The sequence below is a fragment of the Ixodes scapularis genome, unplaced genomic scaffold (assembly GCF_016920785.2).
Source record: "Ixodes scapularis isolate PalLabHiFi unplaced genomic scaffold, ASM1692078v2 PGA_scaffold6__148_contigs__length_123643588, whole genome shotgun sequence".
Lineage (NCBI taxonomy): Eukaryota > Metazoa > Arthropoda > Arachnida > Ixodida > Ixodidae > Ixodes > Ixodes scapularis.
Window position 1 is genome coordinate 21,654,500 of NW_024609881.1, and position 25,353 is coordinate 21,679,852.

Here is a 25,353-nt window from a genome sequence, read left to right on the forward strand (position 1 = left end):
TCCCAGCTGGTGCCTCAGTCATGCAATCATGTTTGCATGCACATGAGGCCAACTTCGGCAGGCTTGCTGTTGGGCATGCTTCGTTGCGCGAGCGCAGACAACGGCTATCCGATCGAAACCGACACCATGCCCCTCAGCTCCGTCGCTGACTTATCTTCAAAATTGTACACAAAATGTAACTTTCGAGCATGCGACAAAAACAGTTCAGTGGCTTGTGCTTGCCAGGCCGGCAAACAAGGTACAAGCTAAAAACACAAAAAAATAAAGAACCTGAGTGCATCGATGCAAGACATTGCGAGCCAGCCTTAAAAAGTTCTTAGAGCGCTTTGAGCAACTACCGAAGTCGAGAAAAACAAGCACACTGTGCTGGCTCAGCGTGCAGACATTGCCTTCTTTGCTTTAGCTCACTTCTCTTCACCAACTTTCTTTCACGGCAGATTTTTTACGTATCGAGGTCCCTCTCGAAAGAAGGGCCATCGAGAGGAATCTAGATAATCAATACTTTGACAGAGCAGTCTTTGAATTAAAGATGGATTTTTGTAGTAACGTATGATTTAAACGACATGCGGCGGTACTTAGTTTCATTTTAGAAAGTACCATATCTGCAGTGATGTGGGGATGGCAACATTCGACTTCGCGCAACCATGGTGACTGAAAGGCAGTGACCAAATATAGTTTTCCCACGGCCGTTGCCAAAAAAACGTGATTTCGTTTCACAGCATGACGGCATCGCTGGTGCCCGGCCCGCTAGCGAAGGAGCGTCTGCACACATCCGCGTCTATCACTGAAAATATAAAAAAAGAGACGAGTGACAAGACCCACAAGACGAGAGCGAGAAACACAAGACGCCGGGAAAACCATGCAAGACCCGGTGGACAATTGATGCACGGTACTTTGTGTCAGGCGGCCGCTTGCGCCACGTAACACACGTCTGCTCAATTACAGTACTCAGTTTAGTTTCGGTTTCGAAAGGCGACCTAAATTGCTCCTTTGGCGCAGGCTTGGCACAGATTACCCATATTTTGGCAAAATGTAGCAGGATGTAGCAGGGTTAGTCCCTTGGCGAAGTTTGGCGCAATTGGCGCAGCAATCACATCGCTGCGTGTGAAATTCCAAGGCACAGCTCTCTTCCTGTAGGAAACGAGAGCAAGGAACTTGCCAAAGTCAAGGTTGGGTGCGCTTGCAGACGACCGAATTAGTGACGCCATCTACTTCTGGCGCCCCCTCCCCATAGGTGCAGTGAAGAGTTAAAAGAGTGCGTTATCTGCTCGCTGTGCCTATTGGGTGATGGCGCCACAAGTAAATAGCGTCGCTAACGTATGCGAATGCGCCCAACCTTGACTTTGGCAAGTTTCTTGCTCTCCAATCCTACAGAAAAAAACCTACGCCTTGCAATTTTGTACGGTGAAACTAACCTGCTCAGTGCACATTTAGGGAGAGTTTGAGCTTTTCACGTGCAGGTGCCAATTTTTCCGGCCCAGTTTACCGAGCTGCTTTCTGAACGATGCCCCAGTGTTTAATTTTAAATTGCGCTTTTCTCGGAGATTAAGAATGTTTGCTTGCCAGAGCTTGAAACGTAATGTCTGGCTTGCCTCGCTCTCAGACTGCAGGTGGCACTACTGTTGTCACAAATGGTTTATTTTAGCCGTCCGTAAGTCCCTCGAATATCCCAGGATTTGATATGAGCACATAAAAACTGGAAATAAATTGTGGCAAAGTAGCTTCCCGAAATGTCCGTTATTACTGAGGCCGCCAGTAGCATGGCAGTGAAGCCAGTATACTTAGTTCAGCCAAGGATTGAGTGATGGGCTCGAAATTGACTTAAAATATAAAAAAATTCTTACACCCAAGACTTATATCAAGTATTTCTAGACCTTATGGGTTATTGAGTAAGAAAGTTTAAAGAACATAAAGAGTGTCATCCTTGTCCAGCTCGCTTGTGCCTTTGCATTAATAGCATTATAATCATAGGCAATCTTGAGGGAATCGACTTCAAAATATCTCGAAATTTTAGAGTTGTAAAACGTTTGGAGCTATAGTCGATGACAGGTGAAGAGTAAAGTAGAAGCTCCTCCTACCACTTTCCACTTCAGCAAAGCAAACGCTGTGCTCTGCTAAAGTGGAAAGAGGTGGGAGGAGCTTTCAGTTTCCTTTTAACCTGTCATTGACTATAGATACAACAATATATTTCGTAAGCAATACCAAGACAGAAGTTACACCGCCAGATAGCTTACAATCATAGCTGTGCACCGATACTTGTTTCGTGTCATTATCGTTAACGGTTCGCTTACTGGAAAAAATCATATTGGATGCAAAATTGCTCCAGGCAGAAAATTTGCTATTTTATACAAAAATAGAACTATAAAAACTCAAAATCACTGGTTTATTGATAAAAATGACCCATAACATTCCCTGCAGTGTAAAAATATATTAGCCACTTGAGTAAAGTCAATAGTATTAAAAACGACATTCAAAGTTGAGAAAAAAAATTAAACTGAGTTTCTTTGAAGCATTTCACTTTCTGGCATTCTAGATTTCTTTTCTGTGAAACAGTTTAGTTCTAATTCTCTTAAAAGAAAGATTTATTAATCGGAGAAACAAAACTACCACATACAATTGTTTTTTGTAGATCTGATGGCTTTTTTTTGTGCTAAATTTGGCCGAATTTAAATGAAACCACCCTACTGCACATGAAGAATCAGATGAAAGGAATGAAATCAATGGGTGCCTTATGTGAAAATGTTTCCAGGCCATTTCCCTTTTAACCTATGTTATTCAGTATTGTGGACATATTGAATAGAAGCATTTGACTGAGGTACTTAGTATGTGATAGCTTCATAATTCAAGGCTATGTCAAATTTGGGTGTTTTACGTGCCAAAGGGCTTCTCACTCACTCCAGCGAAGGACTGAGGATCAATTTCGACCACCTGGGGATCTCTCGACATGCAGAAGAAATCTCGATTACACGGCGCGTTCTCTGCAATAAGCCTCCGTCAGATTGCAGGCACCCCAGCCGGGATCTAAACCCGCCACCTGGGGGTCTGTAGGCCGGCACTTTGCCTCGGAGCCACAGGGAGACGGCCCTTCTGCGCACATCTTGGAACATTACTATCATATTTTAAAGTGGACGGCAACATAAATAGAGCCCATGGCAGGCGCAGTTCGTCATAGTTAATTGTAAGTAACTATAACTAGGAATAATTGGTCTTAAACAAGCAAGGTCCTTGGACCGTGCAATCCGCAGCCTGACACCTTTGCTCGGCGCCACGTCCATCCTTAGACAGTCGCGTCCGAAGAATGCGCGACAAATGGCCAAGGGAAAAGCGGCCTCACGGGAGTTGCCAGGTGGTGTAGCACCGCAATGGAGAGACAGGCGTCGAAGATGCCGCTCCTGAAAGGCACGTCCAGGGTGTCTGCCTGCACCACCTCCAGGTTCCTCGACCGGCAGATGGCCGCCAGTCCGCCGCTCCGATCAAAGCCCACCTGCGACCGAGGAGGAAGCCGGGGCTGTTCGAATTGGGCTCGCAACACCAGCAGACGGAAGTACGGTGCCTGGTGTGTGTGTCTGACTGGCCTGTTTACCGCACCCAAAAAAGTGGCCTCTGTATTTCCGCCTTATGACATCGTAGAAGTGGCACATTGTTGCCAGCTGCGATCCTGGAGGTGTCACAGCCCTCCAGCTTGACAGTCAACAAAAGCTTTGACAGCCAGTCAGGAGTTGGGATGCCGCGATGACAGCGACACTCGCATTCTCTCATGGTTTTTCAAACAACTTCTACGCCTTGCTGCCACGATTAAAATATCCGGTCAGCACGACACTTTGGCCTTTGCGACGTCATTTGTCACCACTTCAAGACCACTTTTAACGCATGCGCGTAATTGGACACCAAACACGCCGGCGGGAGACACATTCCAGGCATCGTAATGGAATGCCAGGGTCGCAGTGTCCACCCCCCCAAGGGGTCTACTTTGGTCATCGCGAAAGCAATAACTACAGTCGAAGCTCGTTAATTCGACTCTGAAAATTCCTCAAAAATAGATAGAATTATTGAAGAGTCGAATTATCGAACGAGTAACGACATACGTCACGAGAAGCGGCGAAAAGCCAACTGTGACGACGGAGTTTTATTTAGAAAAAAACGCCAATATTTTCTGCTGCCGCATTCCCGTCAGACGCTTCGCAAAAACAAATTTCCGCATATCAATGTGCGGCCACATCGTCCCGTCGGTGTCTTCAAATGTTGCGAAGTTCGCAAGTACATCGAGCGCAGCGGATGCTTCGGCAGGAGATGGGCGTGGCGGCGGCTCTTCGGCGTCACTCTCGCAGCTGTCGTCCTCCTGACCCTCAAGACGCTGAATTGATGCGATGATTTCGTCGTCAGTCAATTGACCGCACACAAGCACTCCATCATCTATCGAAACGTAATCATCGAAACTAACGTTTTCGGGTAGAGTGGACATTAGAGCACTGCACTCTTCGTCAAAGTTTTCATCTTCAATTGTGGTTGCCGATGTTGTAGCCGATGCAGTTGCCGATTCAGTTGCCAATGTAGTAGCCGATGTGGACGTAGTAGCCGATGCAGTCGTCGAACTCGCGAACCACAGTGACGAAAGCAGTTCGCGATGACCTGGCTTGGCATGTCCGTCCAAGCTTTAACAAGCATATGAATCGCCGCCAATGGAGTGACTTCATAGCGCTTACCCTGATCCAGACAAAGCAATATTCTTGCCATGAGATGCTTGCAGTACAAGCCTTTCAGGTGTTTGATTATTCCTTGATCCATTGGTTGCAAGAGTGAGGTGGTTGCGGGTGGAAGGAAAATCAGGCGGATCTTAGACAGCTCCGGCATTTTTGTGTGTGCACTGCAGTTGTCCGCTACTAACACGACCTTGCGCCCCTTGGACGTGAACTGGGGGTTCAATTTTTGAAGCCAATCTTGAAAGATCTCACGTGTCATCCACGCTTTTTTGTTGAAACAGTAGTCCGTTGGAAGCCGCGGGATGTTCCGAAAACATTGTGGCGTCTTGGATTTCTTGATCACCAAAAGAGGCAGACGTTCCGTGCCTGTCATGTTGGCTGCCACGAGCACGGTCACCCGCTCTTTACCGCGTTTTCCCCCAGTGCAAGGATCCCCTTTGAACGTTATCGTTTTGTCGGGGAGAGCTTTGAAAAACAACGCCGTTTTGTCGCAACTGAATATGTCCTCAGGCGCATACTCCGCAAGAATACGTGCGAGCTCCGACGTCTTCCAGTTTTCACACAAATCTTCATCCAGATCAGCTCTTTCACCACACACGTGCTTAAAAATAAGAGAGTGCCTCTCCCTGAATCTCGCGAGCCATCCCTCGGAAGCACGGAATCCCTCGATGCCCAAACGTTCGCTGAACTGTTGAGCCTTTGCGCGAATCATGTCTCCAGTCATCAGAAGATTGTGCGTTCTTACTTCTGTCACCCATTTGTAAACGGCTTCTTCGAGTTCTGGCTGGCTTCACTGCGAAGGCGTTTTCTTGAATAGACCTTTTTCCAGTAAGCGTCTGCGCACGCGCACACCCTTTTCCCTTGACCTTGACCACCCTTTCGCCATTCTTGGGGGGCATTGTTTTCTTGCGACACTAATCTGTTTCCATGGGAAAAGGCGAGTCCGGTTGCCCTCCATTTGTAGTAGGCGGCGAAACTGTCATGAGGCGCCTACTGGAAAAAGGTCCATTCACAAATTGCTCTTCTTCAAAAGCTTTCACGATTGCTGCTTTTCTTGAGGTCATACTTTTCGGCAATTTCTTTTCTGGACAATTTTTCCACCCTACCCTAACTTCGTTGAGTATGTGAACTTTTGTTTTTAAATCATTCGAAGAGTACTTTCCTCGCTTTTCTTTGGACATTTTCCGGTATGAGCGTTAAACGCCGCGCACTCCAAAGAACAGAAACCGCATGACAGCACGGTCCCTCTTCATCGCTCGCTCATTTTTCTCCAGTCTCCTTCTCCATCCTCCCGACGTTCTTTCTCACTTCATCGCTCACTCATTTCCCTCTCGTTGCTCCCGTCTCCTTCCGCGCGCCTCCCCACGTGATCGGGCCGGTGCGCTCTGACTGGGTCTTATCTCGACTAATCAAATTGGCCCTTTCTCCGGCGCGAGGCGCCGGCGAAAGGGCGCCTGTCTGCGCGGGCGCTCTTTCGCGGAGCGTGCCCCGGCTTGAGGCGCCGGGGGCGCCGACGGGCATCGCGCGTCTGTGGAGGTGTCGCAATCAGGCGCGGGCTCACTGCAACGGCTGTTTGCTAATATGGGTAGGGACGCGTGTTGTGTTCTGAGGTGCCGTTTTAACCTTTAAACTTATAGTGTTAGCTTAAAAAATATTTCCCGGTTACGAAGATGCTGGCTCCCGGGACGAATTATCGGGTTGGGGATATTTATCAGATCGAAATACCGGGGTTTTCTGCCTATTGGAGCCTGTACATTTCTGACGGTGCTAAATGGAAGGATTGAATTAACGCGATGATCGAAATAACGGGTCGAAATAACGAGCTTCGACTGTAATTGCCTCTCATGGAGCGAGCGTAAGATATTGTTTGCAGACGGTTTATTTTCAACGTGAGCAAAGAATGTGGTTTGCTTGCTACAAAGCGTCTGCAGACGAAAACAAAACAGAAAAACACCGTTAGAGGCAGCAACAGTGCAAAAAGACAAGGACAACAGGTGAATTCGCACAAAGAAAAACAAACAAGGGCACTTACAATTCAACCGTATTTATCTTCCATTTCTTTGCGAGAAGCATAGACATGAAACGAATTGCGTCTCAAAACGAATTAGAAGATGATGTACGAGTTGTAAGTCGGCACCTTTATATGAGTATCTTTGCATGTCTCCACCCGTTGCCCTTGTCTCTTTTGCATTGCTGTTTGAACTGGAGCTGAAAGGATAACAGTGAAGACACATAAAATACACATTTACATACACACTTTCACACTGTGCTTGCTAGGACACCTAACAACAAAGCGACCTAAGTCCCCGAGGTTGTCGGGAATGCTTGCAGAGAGTTTGGGTAGCAGACGCTTTTATATATTTGCTGCGCGTATCCCTTTTCTGTCCAACCCTGGTATGCATTGAATGGTGCATGCGAAGCTTGACAATGTTGCATCTTCATTTCCCATTTTGTCGCTTCCGCTATGATGCCCGTTCTACCGGAGGCCCCTCTCCAGCTCGGAAGTCAGTGGAAGCTTAGCCGACTCCCGCGACACAAATTGTTCCCATCTTGGGAACGCTTTTAAGGCACGGGCATTATACACCAGTCGAAGATGCACTGGAGGCACCGTAGTTCCACGGACTCGCGTCCCCACATTGCTGGGGGCACTTGCCTTGAGCACGTGCGGATGCCCCAGCAGGTACTTGCCGTTGCCGCAGCCCGCGTCGAGCAGCAGGGAGCCCGGCTCCAAAGCCTCCACGAAGGCTGCCACCCGGGGCCACTCCCGGTGGCGCGTCCCACTGAACTGCTCCGCTATGCTCTCGTACACCTGCCGAGAGTTCTCTTTAAAGGGGCCGTGCGACGACATTGTTTCTCGCTCTCAAGGAATGCTTCCTGCTTCACACAAGCTTACTGGCACTAGTGGGACCCAGTACACTCGCACACGATGCTACTGACCAAGCTTCTTCTTTGTCGCCACATAATAAAAAAATAAAAACGGACGATTCCTTTCACTCTCTTCTTCACAGAACTCTATGACAAAGTTACGGGGATAGCATTGTTGGCGTCGTCAGCAATGCGGTCCCCAGGACCTCGTCGTCGACCTGTGCGATCCTCTCGGCAATGATATGTGAATGCGGCTCATACAGTGGACGTAAGCACCGTGCAAGCGTTCGACTTGGGCTCGTGACAATGCATCGACACACATTAGGGTAGTAGCTCGTGCCCAATTGCTGTGACAATGGGAACTGCCGAACCTTAACAATGCGTGGAACTCGGCACGTGCCCTGTGCTTCGCCAGCTTCAGCGAGTGGCTATGACTAGCGGCATACAACCGACTCCAGATCGCGTGGCCGCTTGTTCTGGCTGCGAGTTGACTTCAACCGCCATTGCGCGGAGAAAAACGCATGTTTCATAGGTTATGAATGTCAAAAAATAATTCTATACAATATTTACTAAAGGTACAAAATTGTAATGCAAAAATGCTTTTCGTGCGGATTACTATAAGCGCTGCATGTGTGCTTGACTAGAATCCAAACGCTCCTTTGGGTGTGCATTATTGTTTACAAGGTGCATAGCCTCTCAACTGTTTTATTGCGAGAACACCAAAAGTGGGAAGGGCTCCTCAACTGCCTTTAAGAAATATGAGGGTTTCTTGAGGTCGAAAAAATTGAGTAACCCAGGTCTGAACCATAGTCCGGGCTGTTCTGCTGGGCCCAACGCCCGACCGGCTCCTTTTCCGAGGGTCCCGTCAAACGGTGCCTCACCTGATAGACGTGCTCCTCCTCCAGCCTCTTCGCCTCCCGATCACTCTTGCTGCAAATCACAATAACCTCCTCAGCGTCTCAGCGGAAGAAGCTCGTCTGGTTAAGATGGAAGCTTGGGCAAGTTAGAGTTGGTGTAGCAACAGTGCAAAAAGACAAGGGCAAAAAGGAAAAAAAGGAGCCAGACAGAAGGACAAAGAACGGTACTGACGCATTTCTTCTTTCACTTCGTTGCAAGTAGCAATACCATGATACAAAAAAAAAAGAAAAATATCTGTGAATTTTACACACTTCACACTGACCCTTCTCCCAAAATAGTCTAATAAACTACTTCTGAAAATCCCCGCTTCCAACACTGCGTGCATTGCATTATGGGATCTCTTTGACATTCACCCATAAAGCTCCTCCAACGACGTGCCCTAGTATCTTATCCGTATTGGTAGGCAACATTTGCAGTATATTTTTCAATATAAGAAGTCACGTATTCGAAAATGCAAGCACTGTATTCGGTTGTGAAGGGGTGAGCAAAGACATCAAATCAAAACAGATACTGTGGCCAAGGGGCACCCAAGATGCTTTGCACGGCCCTATGCTACTAGGATCGCTTCCATTTTGAAAGGCCTCTATTCTTCTGCGTGGCTCGAGGACAGAAGTGTTGGTGCTTCTTCCGTGTCCCTGCCTGGCAAAAAATCGGATTGTTTGGCGAAAGGGTCAATGTGAAGTGTGTAGATTTCACAAACGCCCTTCGGTTTTCTTGTATAGCGGCATTAATAATAATAATAATTGTGTTGAGCGTGTGTTTATTTGGCCGGAAGTTAGTTGGTCCCAATCGGCGTCTGGTGTCTCAGCTGTAGATGAGCAATTTGGCCGGCGCAGTAGGTACAACCGCTAGCTTGGGGCCTTTAACATGCACCGCAGAGTAGTGACGCACGGCCACGCGCCTTCTTGCACAAAAGCAGATATGCACGAGTTGTATGCCAATGTTTATCCTTTTGTGCGCTTCCTACTTTTTTTGTCTTTTTGCGCCGTTGCCACTAGTATAAAACGGCTCGATTAGCAGCAGTATGGTGCCTGGAATGCGTCACAGACCAAACCGTTTACCGCGTCCTCAAAAGTGGTCCCTCGACTGACGCCCGACAACGTCGCGGAAGTGTCATGCCGTTGCCTACCTTGATCCTGAAGCTGAAGGCGACAGACACCCGTTCTGCTGTGGGTCGCTCTCCGGCTTGAAGGCGGAAGCCTTGGCAGCCAGAAGTTGGGATACGATGGCGACGCTCGCCTTTGCCCGTGTTTTTTGTCGTAACTTCTACAACCGACTGCCAGGACCGAGACACCAGACGAAGCAAAATGCCAGCCCCCGGTGACACCAATTGTCACCATTTCAGGAACACTTTCTACGCATGGACAGGACGGTAAACGCACAAGTCAGAGACGCATTTCGGGCGCCGTAGCCTCGCTAAGTTCTATGCTACATCCGACCCCTGCGAGCCACATTCGACAAGGGTGAGACGAGTTGCACCGGAATTCACACAAAATCATGTTCTCGGAAACTTTCCCACTCCGGGTTTCGACACCTTGCCCTCCAAGCTTCCACTGAAGTTATCGCTTGCCTCAACGCACGATGGTAAAAGGTATGGGCCGCAAAGACGTCAAGATTGAGTGGACCACTTTTGAGCAATACGTTAATTTCGAAAGCTTGATGACCGCATGAACATCAAGCATTGGCAAAGTACAAGGTAAACAAACATCGTCCCAAGAACTCCGACACACTAATAAAACGGTCGGGAACTACTAATTTAGATGTCTACAGACTAGCACGTGGGTTCTCAATCTTTCAGTCTCGAGGAACCCCTGCCACCCTCGAATGACATCCGAGGAACCCTTCCCACTCTCGGCATTGACACAATAAAACGGTGCAGAAGCCAAAGGGCTCTCTTAACAAAAATTCGCACACTAAGGAGTGATTGGCTCATAGTTGTGCTTCTTGAGGCAATTTGGGCGCTTGAGGAACCCTCGAGGGTACTCTGGAGAACCCCTGGGCTCCTAGGAAACCCAGTTTGTGCACCCGTGGGGCATCAAACTGGGCTCCTAAGAAACAGGTGGTTCTCCCAAGAACTCTTAAGGGTTCCCCAGGGCTCTCAAGTTTGCCCCGAGTGTTCTCCAGGTTTAAGTGCTATTTTAGAAGATCTGAGCCGTCTATTGACGCATACCTGTCTGGCAAACATTCCTTAGTATGGACATTTATTTTTACAAGGTGTGTAGGCTTCTGCAATATTTTACCGCATCAATGCCAAGACCAGGAGGAGTTCCTTAACTTCCATTCAAGAAAAACAGGCATTCTCAAAAATCTAAAAGTTTGGGAACATCTGCACCAGCCAAATGCTATCTACCATATTTTTTGGGGGGGATTATAATTCGAGGGCTATACACATTTAAAAGATTAATTTTAGGTGGTACAGAATATACGAGGATTTATTTTTCAAGATCACTCTTGGAGGATATTTTTGAATGACAGGTTATGTTAATTCTTGTATGATGCCCAATAAAATGAGCAATTTTAAACCATGCTGCATACGAAAACTTTATGCACTAGAAATAAACTACTTAAAAAAATTTGTTTTTTTTTTCAGCCAAAATTTGTTTTTGTGCACTATTTGAGATTCTAGGAAAACGGACAGCACCTACCGTAATATTCCGAGACATGCCCCACCCCTATTTTTGGCACGATTTTCTATTTTTCCAAAAAATGCCGAAAGATAGCCTACTTCTAGTAACCGCAGGGCCTTGTCCAATGGTGACCTCGGCAGAAATGGTGTTACTTAACCACGGCGGGAGATGAGCGAACATTGCTCACTGGAAAGGACGGTCATTTTTAGTTTACTGCCCCTCCCTGCAATCACAAGTTTCGCGGGTCACAAAATCTAAAACTAGCATTTTTTCAACTTTTTTTTTTTTTTTTATCACACAATGAAAGTGAGCTTACTTCTTATTTTGACCCTATTTTCTCTTGATTTTAGGTGGGCTATCTCTCGGGATTTTACGGTAGTGGGAAACCAATAAACCGAACAAAACGGGTATTTTCCCAATTTCTGCTCGTCCCTTGTGGCTTCCGTGATTATGTTATCGGCAGTTGGTGCGAATCCAAGTGACTCCGTTGTCACTGTTGTATAAACATGTTGCCCTGGGCACTCTGAACACAACCTCTGCTACTGCGTGAAGCAGACGTCGTGCGTTTATCAGCATTCATCAGCACCGCAGTCCCTCCATCGCTTCCCCCAAGACTGCCAAATGTGCCCGATAGTGGCGACCCCTACAGGTTGCTGGAGTCGCGAATGCACTAGGTGCAGACTGTAGTTCATCGATTACGGTATATCAAACTCATCCCGAAATCATCATATCTTGGCTGACTTTTTTTGAGTAAGGCACTAATTGCCACCCCATTTATCAGAGCGAGCAAAGCTACTCACGTGAGACGACTCGAGTCGCATAGCAGGTCGTGCCCTACAAGAGAATGAAACAAAGCCATGAGGTTGGGTGGCACGTCCGCGTGCAACTAGAACCATTCTACGCGGAGAGCCTTAACTGCCGGAGTAACAACGCTATGCAAAAAGACCTAGGTGCAGAATATTGAAGGCACCAATAGCAATTTTAGGTGCCCGAGTGGTTGCCATGGTAACCGTGCCGCCAGCGATGCCAGACGGCCGCTTTACCAGCGTGGCTTATTTGATCTCTTCACTCAATCATTGAAAAGTGGTAAAAGTGGGTAAAAGTGAGTAGGTAAAAGCCATGTAAAGCGTGGTTTGGCATCGCAGCATGGGCACATCTCAAGTTACGGGCACCTCACTCGTGGCACGTTCAACGCACGCGGGACAGTCACTGACAATTCGAGGTCCATGCCACTCGAGAAGCAAAATTAGCAGATGATAGGTATGCCGGCAGCACTCTGAAATATCCGAACGCAACTACGGCAGCAGATCTTTCCAGGAAATCCCGGGAGACCTTGCAGCGATGGGAATTGTGGAGCTGTTCAGATGTGTGCTCGTGCCAATCGAACGCTTTGTATATCCTTGAAACGGCACAGCTCCCTCTCTCTTGCCATTAGAAGTTCAGAATGCACAATAAATAAAACAAACACAAAAGGAGGTGATCACATACTCTGTTTTGCTTTCCTTCTACCTTCTCAGCAATCTGAAATCCTAAAATGTTAAACCAACGTCGCAATGCGTCAAGCGGGCAATGGGGCGCCACATATTTTTGGAAAGGTCTACCTTCGGACCCATTGGTTGCTACGGAAACCGAGCCAGCTTGGCCTGTTGCTACGGTAACACACATGTGCGGTGAGACGTGGCACGGAGAAGAGCGAGGCGGCCCTCCGGCTACCGAAAGGTCGAAGCTGCCAATTGCGGTGGCTCTGTGCACGACTAGCTACGAGGGGGCTGCCGTACCGCAGCCGCAGTCTCCACGTCGTATCCGCCGAAAAGTGAAGGAGATGCGGACGTCCCGTGGGGAGAGAGTCAACCCCTGGCCTGGAACTTCCGTCCGAGGGACCACGTCTGACTTGCGCGACGCAATCCTGCAAAAACCGAGGCGTTTTTTTCTTTTTGTGATGTCGGGAAGGCACACCAGGCAGCGCACAAGAGGAACGTCTAACTTGGGCCAAGTTCGGCAATCCTAGCGGCCCAACTTGGGCCTAATAATGTTTTTCTCCGAGGTGTCAGTTGGTGCCAGAGTACTTCTCGTTAGCTTCCCTGTGGCTTTTCTCTGGTTCGCCATGTAATTGCCGAAGTGCCGGACTTGAGCCAAAGATGCCACATAAAAACGAGACGAGAAGTGAAGCCTAACTCTGGCACTTGTTCGGCAATTTAGCACCCACATTTGAAAAGACACATCCAGCATGTGTTTGGTGTTCGAAAGGAGCACCCCGCTGTTCTCATTCTCTCAGCAACTGTAAGATGTTTGTGCTGTGCCACTGCAACTCCTCCCTGCTATTCTCATCTTGTGAGTGACTATAGACGAGATCTCTGAGCGTGCTAACGCATCGGAACACAAAGCACGTGCACCGAGTTCAGGTGCGTGTGCCCTGGCTCCTGCCCCGTCCTTGCATGTTTCGATCTAAATGAGTGCTCCCAAGCAGGTTTTGGTTTCGATTTGCTTCCTACTTTTTCCTTTTGGGCTGTCGATTTCATTTTTACGCGTAGGGCAATGCTTTGTTTTGTAATGACACCCGTTGATGGCGTCTGGAAAGTTTTGTTTTGGGGAACTTCTGCGTCGGTTTGCTCCTTCGTTGTTCTAAAAAGGCGAATTAAAGTGGTTCAACCTCGCACTTTAGGGCAAACACCGACATCTAGAGATTCGTAATAGTCTAACTTAGTAATAAACCCAATAAGTTACAGTTTCTAATAAAGAAAAGCCAGTTAAGGCCGCTTGGAGAGAGTGACCCCTGGATGTGAGGCCGGGGTGCCACTTTGCATAGTACCGTGTCTCGAAAAGTATAATTCGAGAGAAATATTTTTGGGTTGGAGGCATGCGACCATTAATTAACTTTGACCCCATGGATCAGTGTGTCTTCCATAAATAAATATACTCCATAAAGCAGGGGTTCTCAAACTCTTTGGTCTCACGGAACCCCAGCAATTTTTAAAGAGTGCCAAGGAACCCCCCCCCTTCCTGCTGTTTTGCTGCCTGGATACACTTTCAATAGAAGAGTTCACAAAATATTTATTGCACAGATAAAACAATAAAAAGTGGAACACACAGATTGAAGAGTGGGATTAGAATGAAAGACAGTTAACATATCAGTGTAAAGGGGAGGGTTGCCTTGTTCGCAACAGTGAATCAATGCGTCACTCAGTCACGCTTAGGTCCAGCCTCATATATGTTGCCGGGTTCAGTCGGTTCCTGTGCTTGTTTTAAATGCGGAGCATCTCTTGCTCAAGTCTATGTCCCGCGGCGTTGTAGTCCGCACTCACACTACGCATGCGCAACTCTCCTCCTTCCCTCTCTCCAACAGCTGCGCGTTACTCCTCTCCACTCTCTCTCTCTCTACCAGCTGCGTGCACTTTGCGTGCTAACGGCATTCGCGTGCTAACACCGTTAATAACGATCCGCGATGCTCCGCATCACCCCATGGTTCCCCTCGGGATGATGGTGCAATTTTTTCAGATAGGCTAGTGCTGAGAATGCCTGCTTGCAAGTATATGTAGCTGCAAAAGGAAGAAGCATGTCCACTGCCCTGCCAAAGAGGAGTGGGAACAGTGAGGCAGTCTCCATCCAAAATGCAACCACATCTTGGCTGCTGAACTTCCCTTTGAGTGCAGTGCCTGCTCTGAGCTCAAGGAACTCATTTTCAATCTCAACAGCCTCATTGTTGAATGCTGTTATGTCCACATGGAAAGGCGACAGAAACCACTGAGCACTGGCCACCTCCCGAAAGTAATTGGCTAAACGAGCCCTGAGTGTACTAAGGTGAGCCATGATTACCGCTTTGTCAGAAGCAGACAGAGCAAGTTGTGCCTCACAGGTGCACAGCCTCTTGAAAGGGCTGTGGTCTCCCCTGCTCATGCGGCTCATCCAGCCCTGCAGTTTGCTGTAGAAGACCCTGATCTGGTCAGCAGCAGGCTTCTTTATCCGAAATAATTGTTTCGCACATATCTCAGATATGAAAAAGTTGCTGCATCTCCTTTGGCACAGAACGACCCGGCGGTACTGCACTCACTAAATTTACTGTCTACGGAGAAGACCCCAGACGCCCGTTGGGCTGATACTTTCCATTGTCTAAATATATGCACAAAACGATTAGTATTCCAAGATGAGTGCCAGGCCATGTACCCGTGGGTCCAGATGTAGCGGCTGGGCCCGTGAAGCAGCAGAGCGCTGCGGGGGGGCAGGAGGACCGCCGCGCGGTCCCCGTCGGGGTGTCGAAAGTCCATGACCACGGGGGAGCCCAGGCTCAGGCAGACGATGCCGTCCTCAAACGAGACGTGGCTGTCCACGTGCGGGGGTATTCCTGGACCCGGCACAAAACCGTCAGAAAGCCTTTGGTTCGGGGAGATATTTAAAAGACAATCGTCCCACTCGGGCGTTATGTCAAGTACAGTGATGCAATTGACCCGACTCAATTTGTGGCACCTTTTGGAGCGGCCGAAGATCAATTATAGAGTGGCAAAAAAATACTTTTGGCGCACAAGCACACACTTCATTTTTATTCGTACCACTGTGAATATCATATGTTAACATTTGTGTGCTGGCCCTATCCAACTAAAAAACATGCATGCTTTGCCTTCACACATCTGTGGAATGGCAGGTTTGATTTCCTTAAACACAGAACTAGCTGTTTAGTTGCCCATAGAAGCACTAGGCACTGCAACAAGATGCTGATCGATGAAGGACAGCATGGACTGCTGTGAATGGTCATTTTAGGTACAAAATAAAATGTAAACCAAATAGCATATTCCACTAAAATAATGTTAGAAAAAAATTACAGGAGGGCACTTAAGACTGCTTACGTGTAGGAATGTGAAAACATCTGCATTGCCGTGCACATATCGAGGGAAACGTCAAGGACGGCGTCTAGGAGGACATCGAGGATGATGTCAAGAACGGCGTACAGGACAACGTCGAGGGTAACGTCCTAGAGATCGACGCTAAGTATGGTGTCCCGGATAACGTTGAAGACCACCTCTCGGACGATGTCAAGAACAATGTCTAGAACGAGGTCGAGGATGAAGTCCTAGAGGACGACGTCAAGAACGTCTAGGACGACCTTAAAGGGAAACTCCGCTTCATTCTCGGTTGTTAGCAAACACTGCGACACTCTTTAGTATCATCTAGAGAGACCAAATTTTAAATATAACGTAATACCACCTAAAAGATCACTAAACCGGCCGACAAAAACTGAGATGCGCGAAGTCACCAAAATCCGCTAATTTAGCGGGCGACGTGCGGTGCAGTCAACGTTGTATTTCCGTTGTGGCTGACGTCACTTGCATACGCAATTTTTTTCCTGGTATTATTATTTTTTTTTTTTCAGGGAGAGCTTATTAGGCGGCGCTACAAACGCGCTCCAGGTCCGAACAAGCAAAGAGGCGAGACAGACAAAGAAAAAAAAATGAACGAGAACAACAAAAACAAAAAGAGAAAGAGAGAGTTGTACGGGATGAGTTTCGCTGACACACGTGCCAGCCGGTGCCAACCGACTAGCCGCCTGGGTTGCCGCCTACAGAGCCTGCTTCGTCGCTGCTTGCGTTGCCTGTTCGCCGCCGCGGCTAGGCTCCGCCCTCCCTACTCCCTCCTCGCCCTTCCCCTCGCATCCGCGTCTTTTCTGGGTTACCGCTGGCAGATCACGTGACCCCTTGTATTCCACGTGGGTGCGTATGCAACTGACGTTGAGGGTACAATGTTGCCCGGCTGTGCCGAAGTTTCAGTTTCGGTTTGCGATTGTGGTAAATAACAAATCGCACGAAAAATATTTTGCTTTTAATGAGTCAAACGGTCTAGGGTTGTTTTGAAGTACTTTTCACGTTTATATTTCCGAAATCGAGCGGAGTTGCCCTTTAAAGGGGCCCTGCAATGACTTTTTGATTGGTTTTCAATTTGCACCGAACCTGAGCGCACTGAATGTAATAACTTAATAAAACTTTTCTTTTCTCAAATTTCGCTTTTTTTTTCTAAAGTTATAGGCAAATTAGAATTACAAGAACAAGCAAAAAATAACCTCCTTCATAACGTCGTAGGTCTTGGCTTGAGTGGCCGTGAACTAGAGGAGGAGTGAGCTCATCAAGCGCTCACGGTTGTCGCACTCCGTGTCGACAGCTCGAGAGGGCGCCACTAAAGCATGAGTTGGATAGGCTCTATGAAGCGGGCGGCCAGGGCGGCTCGCATTGCATTTGCTGCGCGATTAAAGACTATTTCGGCAAATGACAGCAAACACGGGGTAAAGATCAGTTCAGAATTGGAGCCACTTCGTGCTGCCATACCGCAAAATGGCCAAATCGACAGCAGGGCCCACGCCGAAGACCTTCGGAACGCTCGGAACTGGTCGGATCCTCGAGCCGGTATACGACCGCAGCGCCGCCGCGTACATCCGGGACCTTCCTACGCTCGCCGTTCGTCGTAGCCTCATCCCACTAGTTCTTTCTAGTATGCGCCGTTTTTCTGCTACTTGGTGGCGGGTATGTCAACGGGTCATTTCTTGTTTACGTACTTTATAAACTGCATTTGTTTCTTTTCTGATCTAAAATGCTGAACAAAAACTACTTTCATACATAATTGAAACGGTTTGCAACACCTATATTTTTCATCTCGACTAAAAAAGAAGCTTTTAGTGGCTCTGACCAGTTGTAAGGCCAGGACCAAAGATGTCACATATCGCGCGCTTTTGGCAACGCGGGTCGCCCTCGTAGGTGGAGGTGGAGGTGGTTTCCGCATCGTCTGGTTAAAATATGACGCACTAATGTTTGGTTACTCTTTCCGTGCCCGCTGGCTTGCCTGAACCCCAAGAGACGCGGAAACTGCAAAAAAGGTAGACGCTTAAATATGATTGCAGGGCCCCTTTAAAGGGTAACTGCAAAGAAAAAAAAGTGTATTTTAGGGGCGAAGCTCCTTAGGGTCTAGCCTTGTCCGTCCGGCGTCCGTGCTCACATAAATTGCCATCCCATCTGTCTTTTTAAAAAAAAAAAATGTTTGTGCAGTGGACAGGATTCGAACCTGTGCGGGGGACCCCAATGAATTTCTTGTCCATCGCCTTAACCACTCGGCCACGACTGCGGGATGAGTAGGGGGCTTTGAGATGTGGTAGTAAATCAAGAGCTGGGGTTTCTGTCAAGGATGAAACGTTACATGTAGCCTGTTGTGATTCGGAGAGCCCAAATAAGGAGCAAACAACTTGGGGGCCCAGTGCCCCGGGGGAAATCCACCTGGGCGCACGGGCCCCGATGGGTGAACAGTAGCGTCGCCTGGCTACGGGGGTTGCTATGGCAGTTCGTGGCGCCACCTAGTTAGCGTGGTGAAACTTAAATGAAAAAATTTAAATACAACATAGCCGCTCAACGTCTATACAGGAGAGGGCGCTGCGGTCAAATGCGTATATAATCGCATTCAACTTTGCATGCATTGGCTCAATGTTTATAAACGAGAGGGCGCTGTGGTCAAATGCTCTAATGCGTATATAACCACGCTCCATACCACACATTCTCTTTCTGACATGGATGAAAACGAACGAAAAGCTTGGCACGCTGCGGCTCGGCGTCTACGCAGACAGCAAGCTGCTCCGGAGACCAGGGCGCGAGAAGCTGCTGCGAAGCGTGAAAAACGGCGGACCCGGAGTTGAGAGCTCGGAAGCACCATCAGCACTACCTATGAACAAAATCAGTATCATCAGAGATTCGCCCCAATCAACATCATTCACCAGATGGAGATGCGGTCATTTTTTAAACAGCCTAATTGGGACAAGCATGTTACAAAATAATTTTTCCGACAAAAACAAAATTGTTTACAGCAATATTTATTGCACGAGATTGATTTTAGCTTGTGGCTATTTCGTCCGTTTTAAATCGTGCGCCAGAAAGTTGGTCTTATACGTCACATAAAGGCTGCTATACGTTACGGAGTGACGTATAGCAGCCTTTATGTGACGTACAACAGCCACTCTGCGCGTTGAAAGGGCGGGAGTTTCAAATCTGGAGAAGTTGTGACCCTGACTAAATTACGTCCTGTGGCGTAAATATTGCTAGAAAAAGTTTGTTTTTTCACGGAAGATTTGTTTTATGTCATGATTGTCCCATTTAGGCTGTTTAAAAACACACTTTTTTTCTTTGCAGTTATCCTTTAATGATGATGACGTTGAGAATGACGCCTAGGATGACGTTGAGAATGACGCCTAGAGGACTTCGTCGAGAACGATGCCTGGAGGAGGGCACTTAAGAAGGCTGCGGAATATTTGCGTGGGAGGCCACAATTGCCTGTGGGAGCCGTCGTAGATGTAGACGTTGCCGCTGACATCGAGGCCGTAGATGTAGATGCGGTCACCTCACAGTCTGTCGCACATAGCACACAACGAGCACAAACGATGTCCGAGGCGCACCTTTTGCACACAGCACTCCGGCAGTGGCATCACACTCCCGCACTTAAGCATGAGTGGCGCGTGCCTTATGACATATGTTTATGGCCATCTTTCGGGCACGATGAAGTTGCTTGATGTTTCATTCAAGTGCTAAAGGTCGTAATAATAAAAAAATTCATAATTCAGATTTAAAAAAAAAAGATCTTGTCATTGAATTATAAAAATTAATGACAGTTTCTATGTACAACCTCATAATAAGACATTGGCGTGTGAACGATAAGTATGCCTTCTTAAAACAATCCGGCCCAAGTTGTTCAGGTTATTCCCAAGCTTTCTCGTACTGCTTCACTTCATTTAGTTTATTCTATCGACTGTACCTCAAACGGATAAAACATCTCTTCCTGAGTGCAAATAAATATTATCATTATCATCATTATCATATATAAAGGTGAGAACTAAAGAATAGAATTAGAAAAAAATAAACCTATAGAGCGGTTCATATAAATTTTCTTGCGAGTACCCTCGCTAAATCACGTATTTGAAAAAGATATCGCTAAAATACCGAAGTCTATCGTAAATAATAGCCACAGTATAATTCAGAAATTTTTATTACAACCAAGAGCAGCTACATTAATACTCACAAAGCTCCTCGTTTTAATATACCCGATGCTTGCGTGTTTAAATGTCCCGCTCTGGGGGAATGCTTTCCCTTTAGCACTCAGATGCACTGAGGTGAAGCAAGATAAGCAAAATTGCGATGATTACTTCGCAGTTACCGTTTCACTGCGGTACACAAGAGCACAGTGAGAAGCGCACTCAACAAAGCTAACTTGCACGCCAGAGCAGACTAGGAGCATAGGTATGAGCGCGAAAATTTCAAGTACTGACAGTGTTTAAAATCGACAGATACTGAATAGGATAGTATGTTGTTGGCGGCTAAAATCGAAAGTTCTGAATATTCGCACAAGCCTACCATAATGATCCGGACGTGTAGCGGGGCCTGAGTCACAATATTTTCAATATTTAATAGAGTGAAATCAAGTTTAGAATGTAGCAGGGTAAGCCCTTAGGTGCAGTTTGGCGCAAAGGGCGCAGCAATCACGTTGCTGCAAATGCTACGAAGGTGCGACAGTACCGAGCAGCACTTTATTGAAAAGATGTGCAACGTGACACGAGCCAAATGAAAAAAACAGTTACAAGGTGTTGAACTGGGCGAGTTGGTAGAAGTTTGACATGGTGGGTGTAACAGCTTCAAAAAACGAGGACGATAAAAGGAATAGACTTAAAAAACGAGTCGTGTCTATTCCTTCTATCGTCCTCATTTTTCGAAGCTGTTACACCCACCATGTCAAAGGAAAAGAGCTCTCGCAAAAATTCACAAACGCTGCGCGAAGTCCCGTACATTCCTCTTTGCCCCCCCATGACGCTGAAGACGAGAGGGTAGTGTAGTTGCTTGCCTGCCTTTGCCCGCTCGTCATAGCCTCCCAGGTCACCACAGTACTTGAATAAACAACTTACTGATCTGGAAATTATGGCGCTTTCCGCCCTAGGGAATTTTGACACCACAAATGATGTTAACCCTCGTAAAATGTAAAAAAAACGAAACAAATGTTTAATTGAAATGCCACTTCACGTGGCATTTCAATTAATTTGTACACAGTACAACCGCGAGGTCTCAAGTATGAATGGCGTTTCCAATTGTCTGTTTCTTCGACGGGTCCAGGAGGTTTTCCCGAAAGAGTACTCGATGCATCCGGTGACGTTTTCCACGACAGCTGCTCCATACCCACATCCGCCTGTCGGGTTTTTCGTACGATCCGACTGGTTGACTCCCAACATCGGTGGTGCACCTCCGGAGCCCCAATTAGTCCCTAGGGAAAACTTTCCAGCGGCACGACAAAAAGGTTTCAGACCAGGTAACTTAAGGACTGTGGAGTTACCGGAGCGCGCGTATGGTGCCAAAAACGTGTTTTCGGACTGGTGCGTCGGCGTCCCATCTGTCCCGTGCATCAAAAGTAGTCTTGAAGTGGCAACAAATGAAGTTGCAGACGCCGGTGCGTTGCGTGACGTTGCAATCCCGGCAGCCGGTACTAGGAGTACCGGCAAAACACACGAGCGAATGTGACCTTGGACCTCACCTTGGCCGGGCAGGTAGCGCGTGACGGTGAGCTGGTCGGGAAGCCCGCTCAGACGGCCCGAGGCGACGAGCCTGCCGAGGAAAGGCGCGCACTCCTCGGGGATGGGCTCGGCGAGCGGGGCATCCTTGCGCACCCCTTGCAGCTCGTAGTCGAAGGCATAGCCAAAGTGCCTCACCTCGCGCTGCTTCAAAGCTGCGTCGTCGGAGAGGCAAGACGTGGCTCGACTGTCAACCTTACGTCCAAACGCGCTTCGGCACACTCATGCTCCATACAGTGGACAACGTATCCCCAAAAAATTTAGCTATTTTTTTTTCACTGCAAAAATAAGGTATGCATCACCAGACGCTCAGTCTTTGCCCAGATGTATCCCTGGCGGCCCGGACCAGGTGCCAAAGTTTCGGAAAACTTTCCACGGGAAAATAGGGCCTGTTCTTGGCAGTTTGTGCCATTTAGCCCTGTGTATTCGTGGGCTCTGTCGTCTGCCGTTATACCGTTGAAAGTTTCCGAAAATCGCTGGTAACTTTTACTAACCAACATGGTTTTAGAAAGGGTCACATCCGTACTAGCCAGCATTTCGAATTCGTTACTGACCTTCACTTTAATACTCATCTCACAGCTCAGACAGATATAATTTTTATCGATTTCGCCAAGGCATTTGACACTGTTCCTTATCATCCCTTTCTTCTCAAACTCTCACATCTTCAGATACACCCATTTACTATAAACTCGATATCTTCTTCTTTGTTAAATAAAATACAATTTGTAAGAATAAACCAGTCAACATCGAGTCCCGATACTGTCGCATCCGGTGTCCCTCAGGCTAGTGTACTCGGGCCTTTATTGTTTGTAATATATAGTAATGACCTACCACCATAGATTAAATCAACAATTACACTATTTGCTGATGATTGCATTATTTGCCAAAAAATAAATACACCTAATGATCCCAATATTGCAGACTATTAAAATATGATATCTTCATGGTGTTCCCTATAGCAGATGAACATTAACACTGGTAAATGCAAACAAATGTCTGCAACTAAATCTTCCACTAAAACACAAACCCAGTATTCATTACTCTTACAACCACTAGAACACTTATCATTGTACAAGTATTTGGGCATGTATTTTAGAGACACATTATCATGGAATGAGCACATCAAGCAAATAACAAATAGCACGCTAAAAGCAGCCAGTTTCATTAGACAAACATTATATCTAGCTTGCATTGAAAGGAAGCTATACTTGCGTACAAAACAATAATCCTCCTCAAATTAGATTATGCAAGCATCATTTGGTTCCCACACTAAAGTTACCTAATCTCGAGGCTCGAATCTATTCAGAACAAAGCAGCCAGGTTTATATGCAGTGATTATTCATCCGAAACTAGTGTCTTTGCTTTAAAAACTAACATAAATATTCCTCTTCCAGGAAAAAGACAAACAATTGCCCGATTGTGTTTTTTTCTCAAGGTGTCTATTATACTCAGATCACAATTTTCAATCTGCTTACTGCCGGGCTGCCAATTCTGTATTATCCAGATTAGATAATTCCTGCAAAATTGAATTAATTCAGTGCCGTACTAACACTTTCCCTTTTTCTCCCTTAGTATTTTGTATCACTGACTGGAACAAACTACACAACCATATTGTAAATGAGCACAATCCCATTTCATTTAAAAACAAGTGCATCAATCTGTGTAAGTGTGAACCTTGATTTGAAAAACTGCATCATAACAATAACTTGCTAAAAAGTGTTTTTGTATTTCGTATGTGTGTGCAATTTTTACTTGTTGGTGTTTATTTTATTTCTTTACGTTCCATATCGCAAAATGTTAAAAAAGAAAAAAAAAACTGTTTGCCCATGTTATTGAACCTGGGTACGCTGCGTGCTCCGACTGTATAAATTAGTGAACTAAATATGTCACTTTGTAAAAACATCAAATTTGAAGTTTGTTGCAACCGTGTCATTAGACACTTCGAATGAATATCTGAATAGAAAGTGTACAGACACTCTAAGGCTTTCCCGAATGGAAACCGCACCACATCGACGCCAACAGCTCGTCACAGTCAAGCGTATTGCGCAACATGAGGAGTAGGTCTGCCGGGACAATAGTGCAGGATATATAAAAGTGTGGACCCACTGGCCGGCAACATGGCGACGCGATTGACCCGATAAAGTCCTACTGGTGCACGCCCCAGTAGCCCATTCTGACAGCATATCTGCCAATGAAACAGCACAAAACTAGGGCCAAAGACAAAGCTGAGTCTAAGCAATGCACGTAGCGGAAATGCCAAGTTCTTCATGACATGGCACACCCAGAAAATCAACTTTCAGACCAAGCATGTCTTCAATAGTGTGGGAAACGGGCCCGCAACAGGCAACATTTAGCCAATTATCGAAGGGTCGCCTGGTGGTTGCCCGGTTGCAACCAAGCCAAGGAGAGGACTTTGTCAGGCAGCTGTGACGTGTTCGGTGTCCACACCAATATATATCTTACCCGGGGGCCAAGACAAAGTTTTTTTGAAAAAGCTCCACGTTCGGTCCTGGCACTCACCGCGACAGTCCCGGTCCCAGGAGACGAGACGCCAGAGCAATGCCTCCTCAGCCTCGTCCACGGCCTCCCGCACCAGCTGCAGGCCCGGGGGATGCTCCAGGAAGGGGGCCCCGCAGCTGCTGTGCTCCGGCACTGCAAGTATCACCACGGTTTCCAAATAAATCGCGGGGTGCCCCCCAAAATATTTACAGCACATTTTTCACTCCACAAATAAACCAAAATTTTTAGGAAATTGCTCGTAACTTTCGAATAAATAACGATTTTTCTGAAGCTTTGGCATCTGGTCTGTATGGCTAAGGTTACCTTTGGTCCGCCAATGGGTCACACTCGATGGCCGGCCAATCTGTGCTACGGATGAAGACCAGTACGTATAAAAATCGAGTGCCAAACAATGCTCTTCTGTGTCCCCGTCTATTCTGGAAGACGCTGTTGATCGCAGCTCTAAAGAACTCGAGCGAACTTGAAAACACTGCCTCCATGCATGAATCAACACAGTGTTACCCAAACTGTGGATCGCGACCCCAAGGGGGTTTCGCAAAGCAAGTCGGGAACTTGAAAAAAGAAAAAAAAGGAAATAAATAGCCTTCTTTGCAGTGGCAATAATAAAAACAAAGTACAGGTCACAGCTCAACGTCGAGCCGGTACTACGAGTTCAGGTGTCCAAACTCTGCCCTTGGTTTGCGACAGTGCGCTCTAACAAACAAACTGATTTCAGTAGTTAGGAACAGTCATTCTTGCAGGCATGTACTTTTTACGATGGTCTCTAGCCCAGCTGACTCGCTCCTATTATATTAACTGCACAAAAAAAAAAGAAGTTCAACATCAATTTTATGCGCATGCACTGAAAAGCTTGTGGCATCCTGACGAGCCAGAGGTTGCATACACGTAGCAGAGCGGGTTGGATAAACTTTACTTTACATAGAAAGAATAAAATACTGAAATGGACGAAGGACAGAAACTCACACTTCTTTCAACGAGCAATGATCATATAAATGTGTCATTGCTCGTTGAAAGAACTGCAAGTGCCTGTCCTTTCTCCATTTCAATGTTTTATTCTTTCCGTGTGAGCCAGACGTTGCAATGTAATATTTTATCTACTTGACTAGCTGCAGGGAAGCAGAGCTTGGGAAGCACTGGCATAGGGTGAATGTGTGTC

General features: G+C 47.0%; 1 protein-coding gene across 1 annotated transcript in view; it reads right to left on the reverse strand.

Moving 5' to 3' along the window:
- Window positions 1-25,353, reverse strand: part of LOC8044152 (alkylated DNA repair protein alkB homolog 8) — a 43,145-nt gene that overhangs the window by 6,782 nt on the left and 11,010 nt on the right. The window contains exons 3-10 of the mRNA XM_042294648.1: window positions 24,198-24,329; window positions 21,641-21,832; window positions 15,272-15,449; window positions 12,889-13,016; window positions 11,911-11,944; window positions 8,447-8,495; window positions 7,354-7,509; window positions 3,335-3,484 (exon numbers count right to left, since the gene is read on the reverse strand). Of these exons, the coding sequence (XP_042150582.1) occupies window positions 3,335-3,484; window positions 7,354-7,509; window positions 8,447-8,495; window positions 11,911-11,944; window positions 12,889-13,016; window positions 15,272-15,449; window positions 21,641-21,832; window positions 24,198-24,329 (1,019 nt within the window). The remainder of the gene's footprint in view (window positions 1-3,334; window positions 3,485-7,353; window positions 7,510-8,446; window positions 8,496-11,910; window positions 11,945-12,888; window positions 13,017-15,271; window positions 15,450-21,640; window positions 21,833-24,197; window positions 24,330-25,353) is intronic.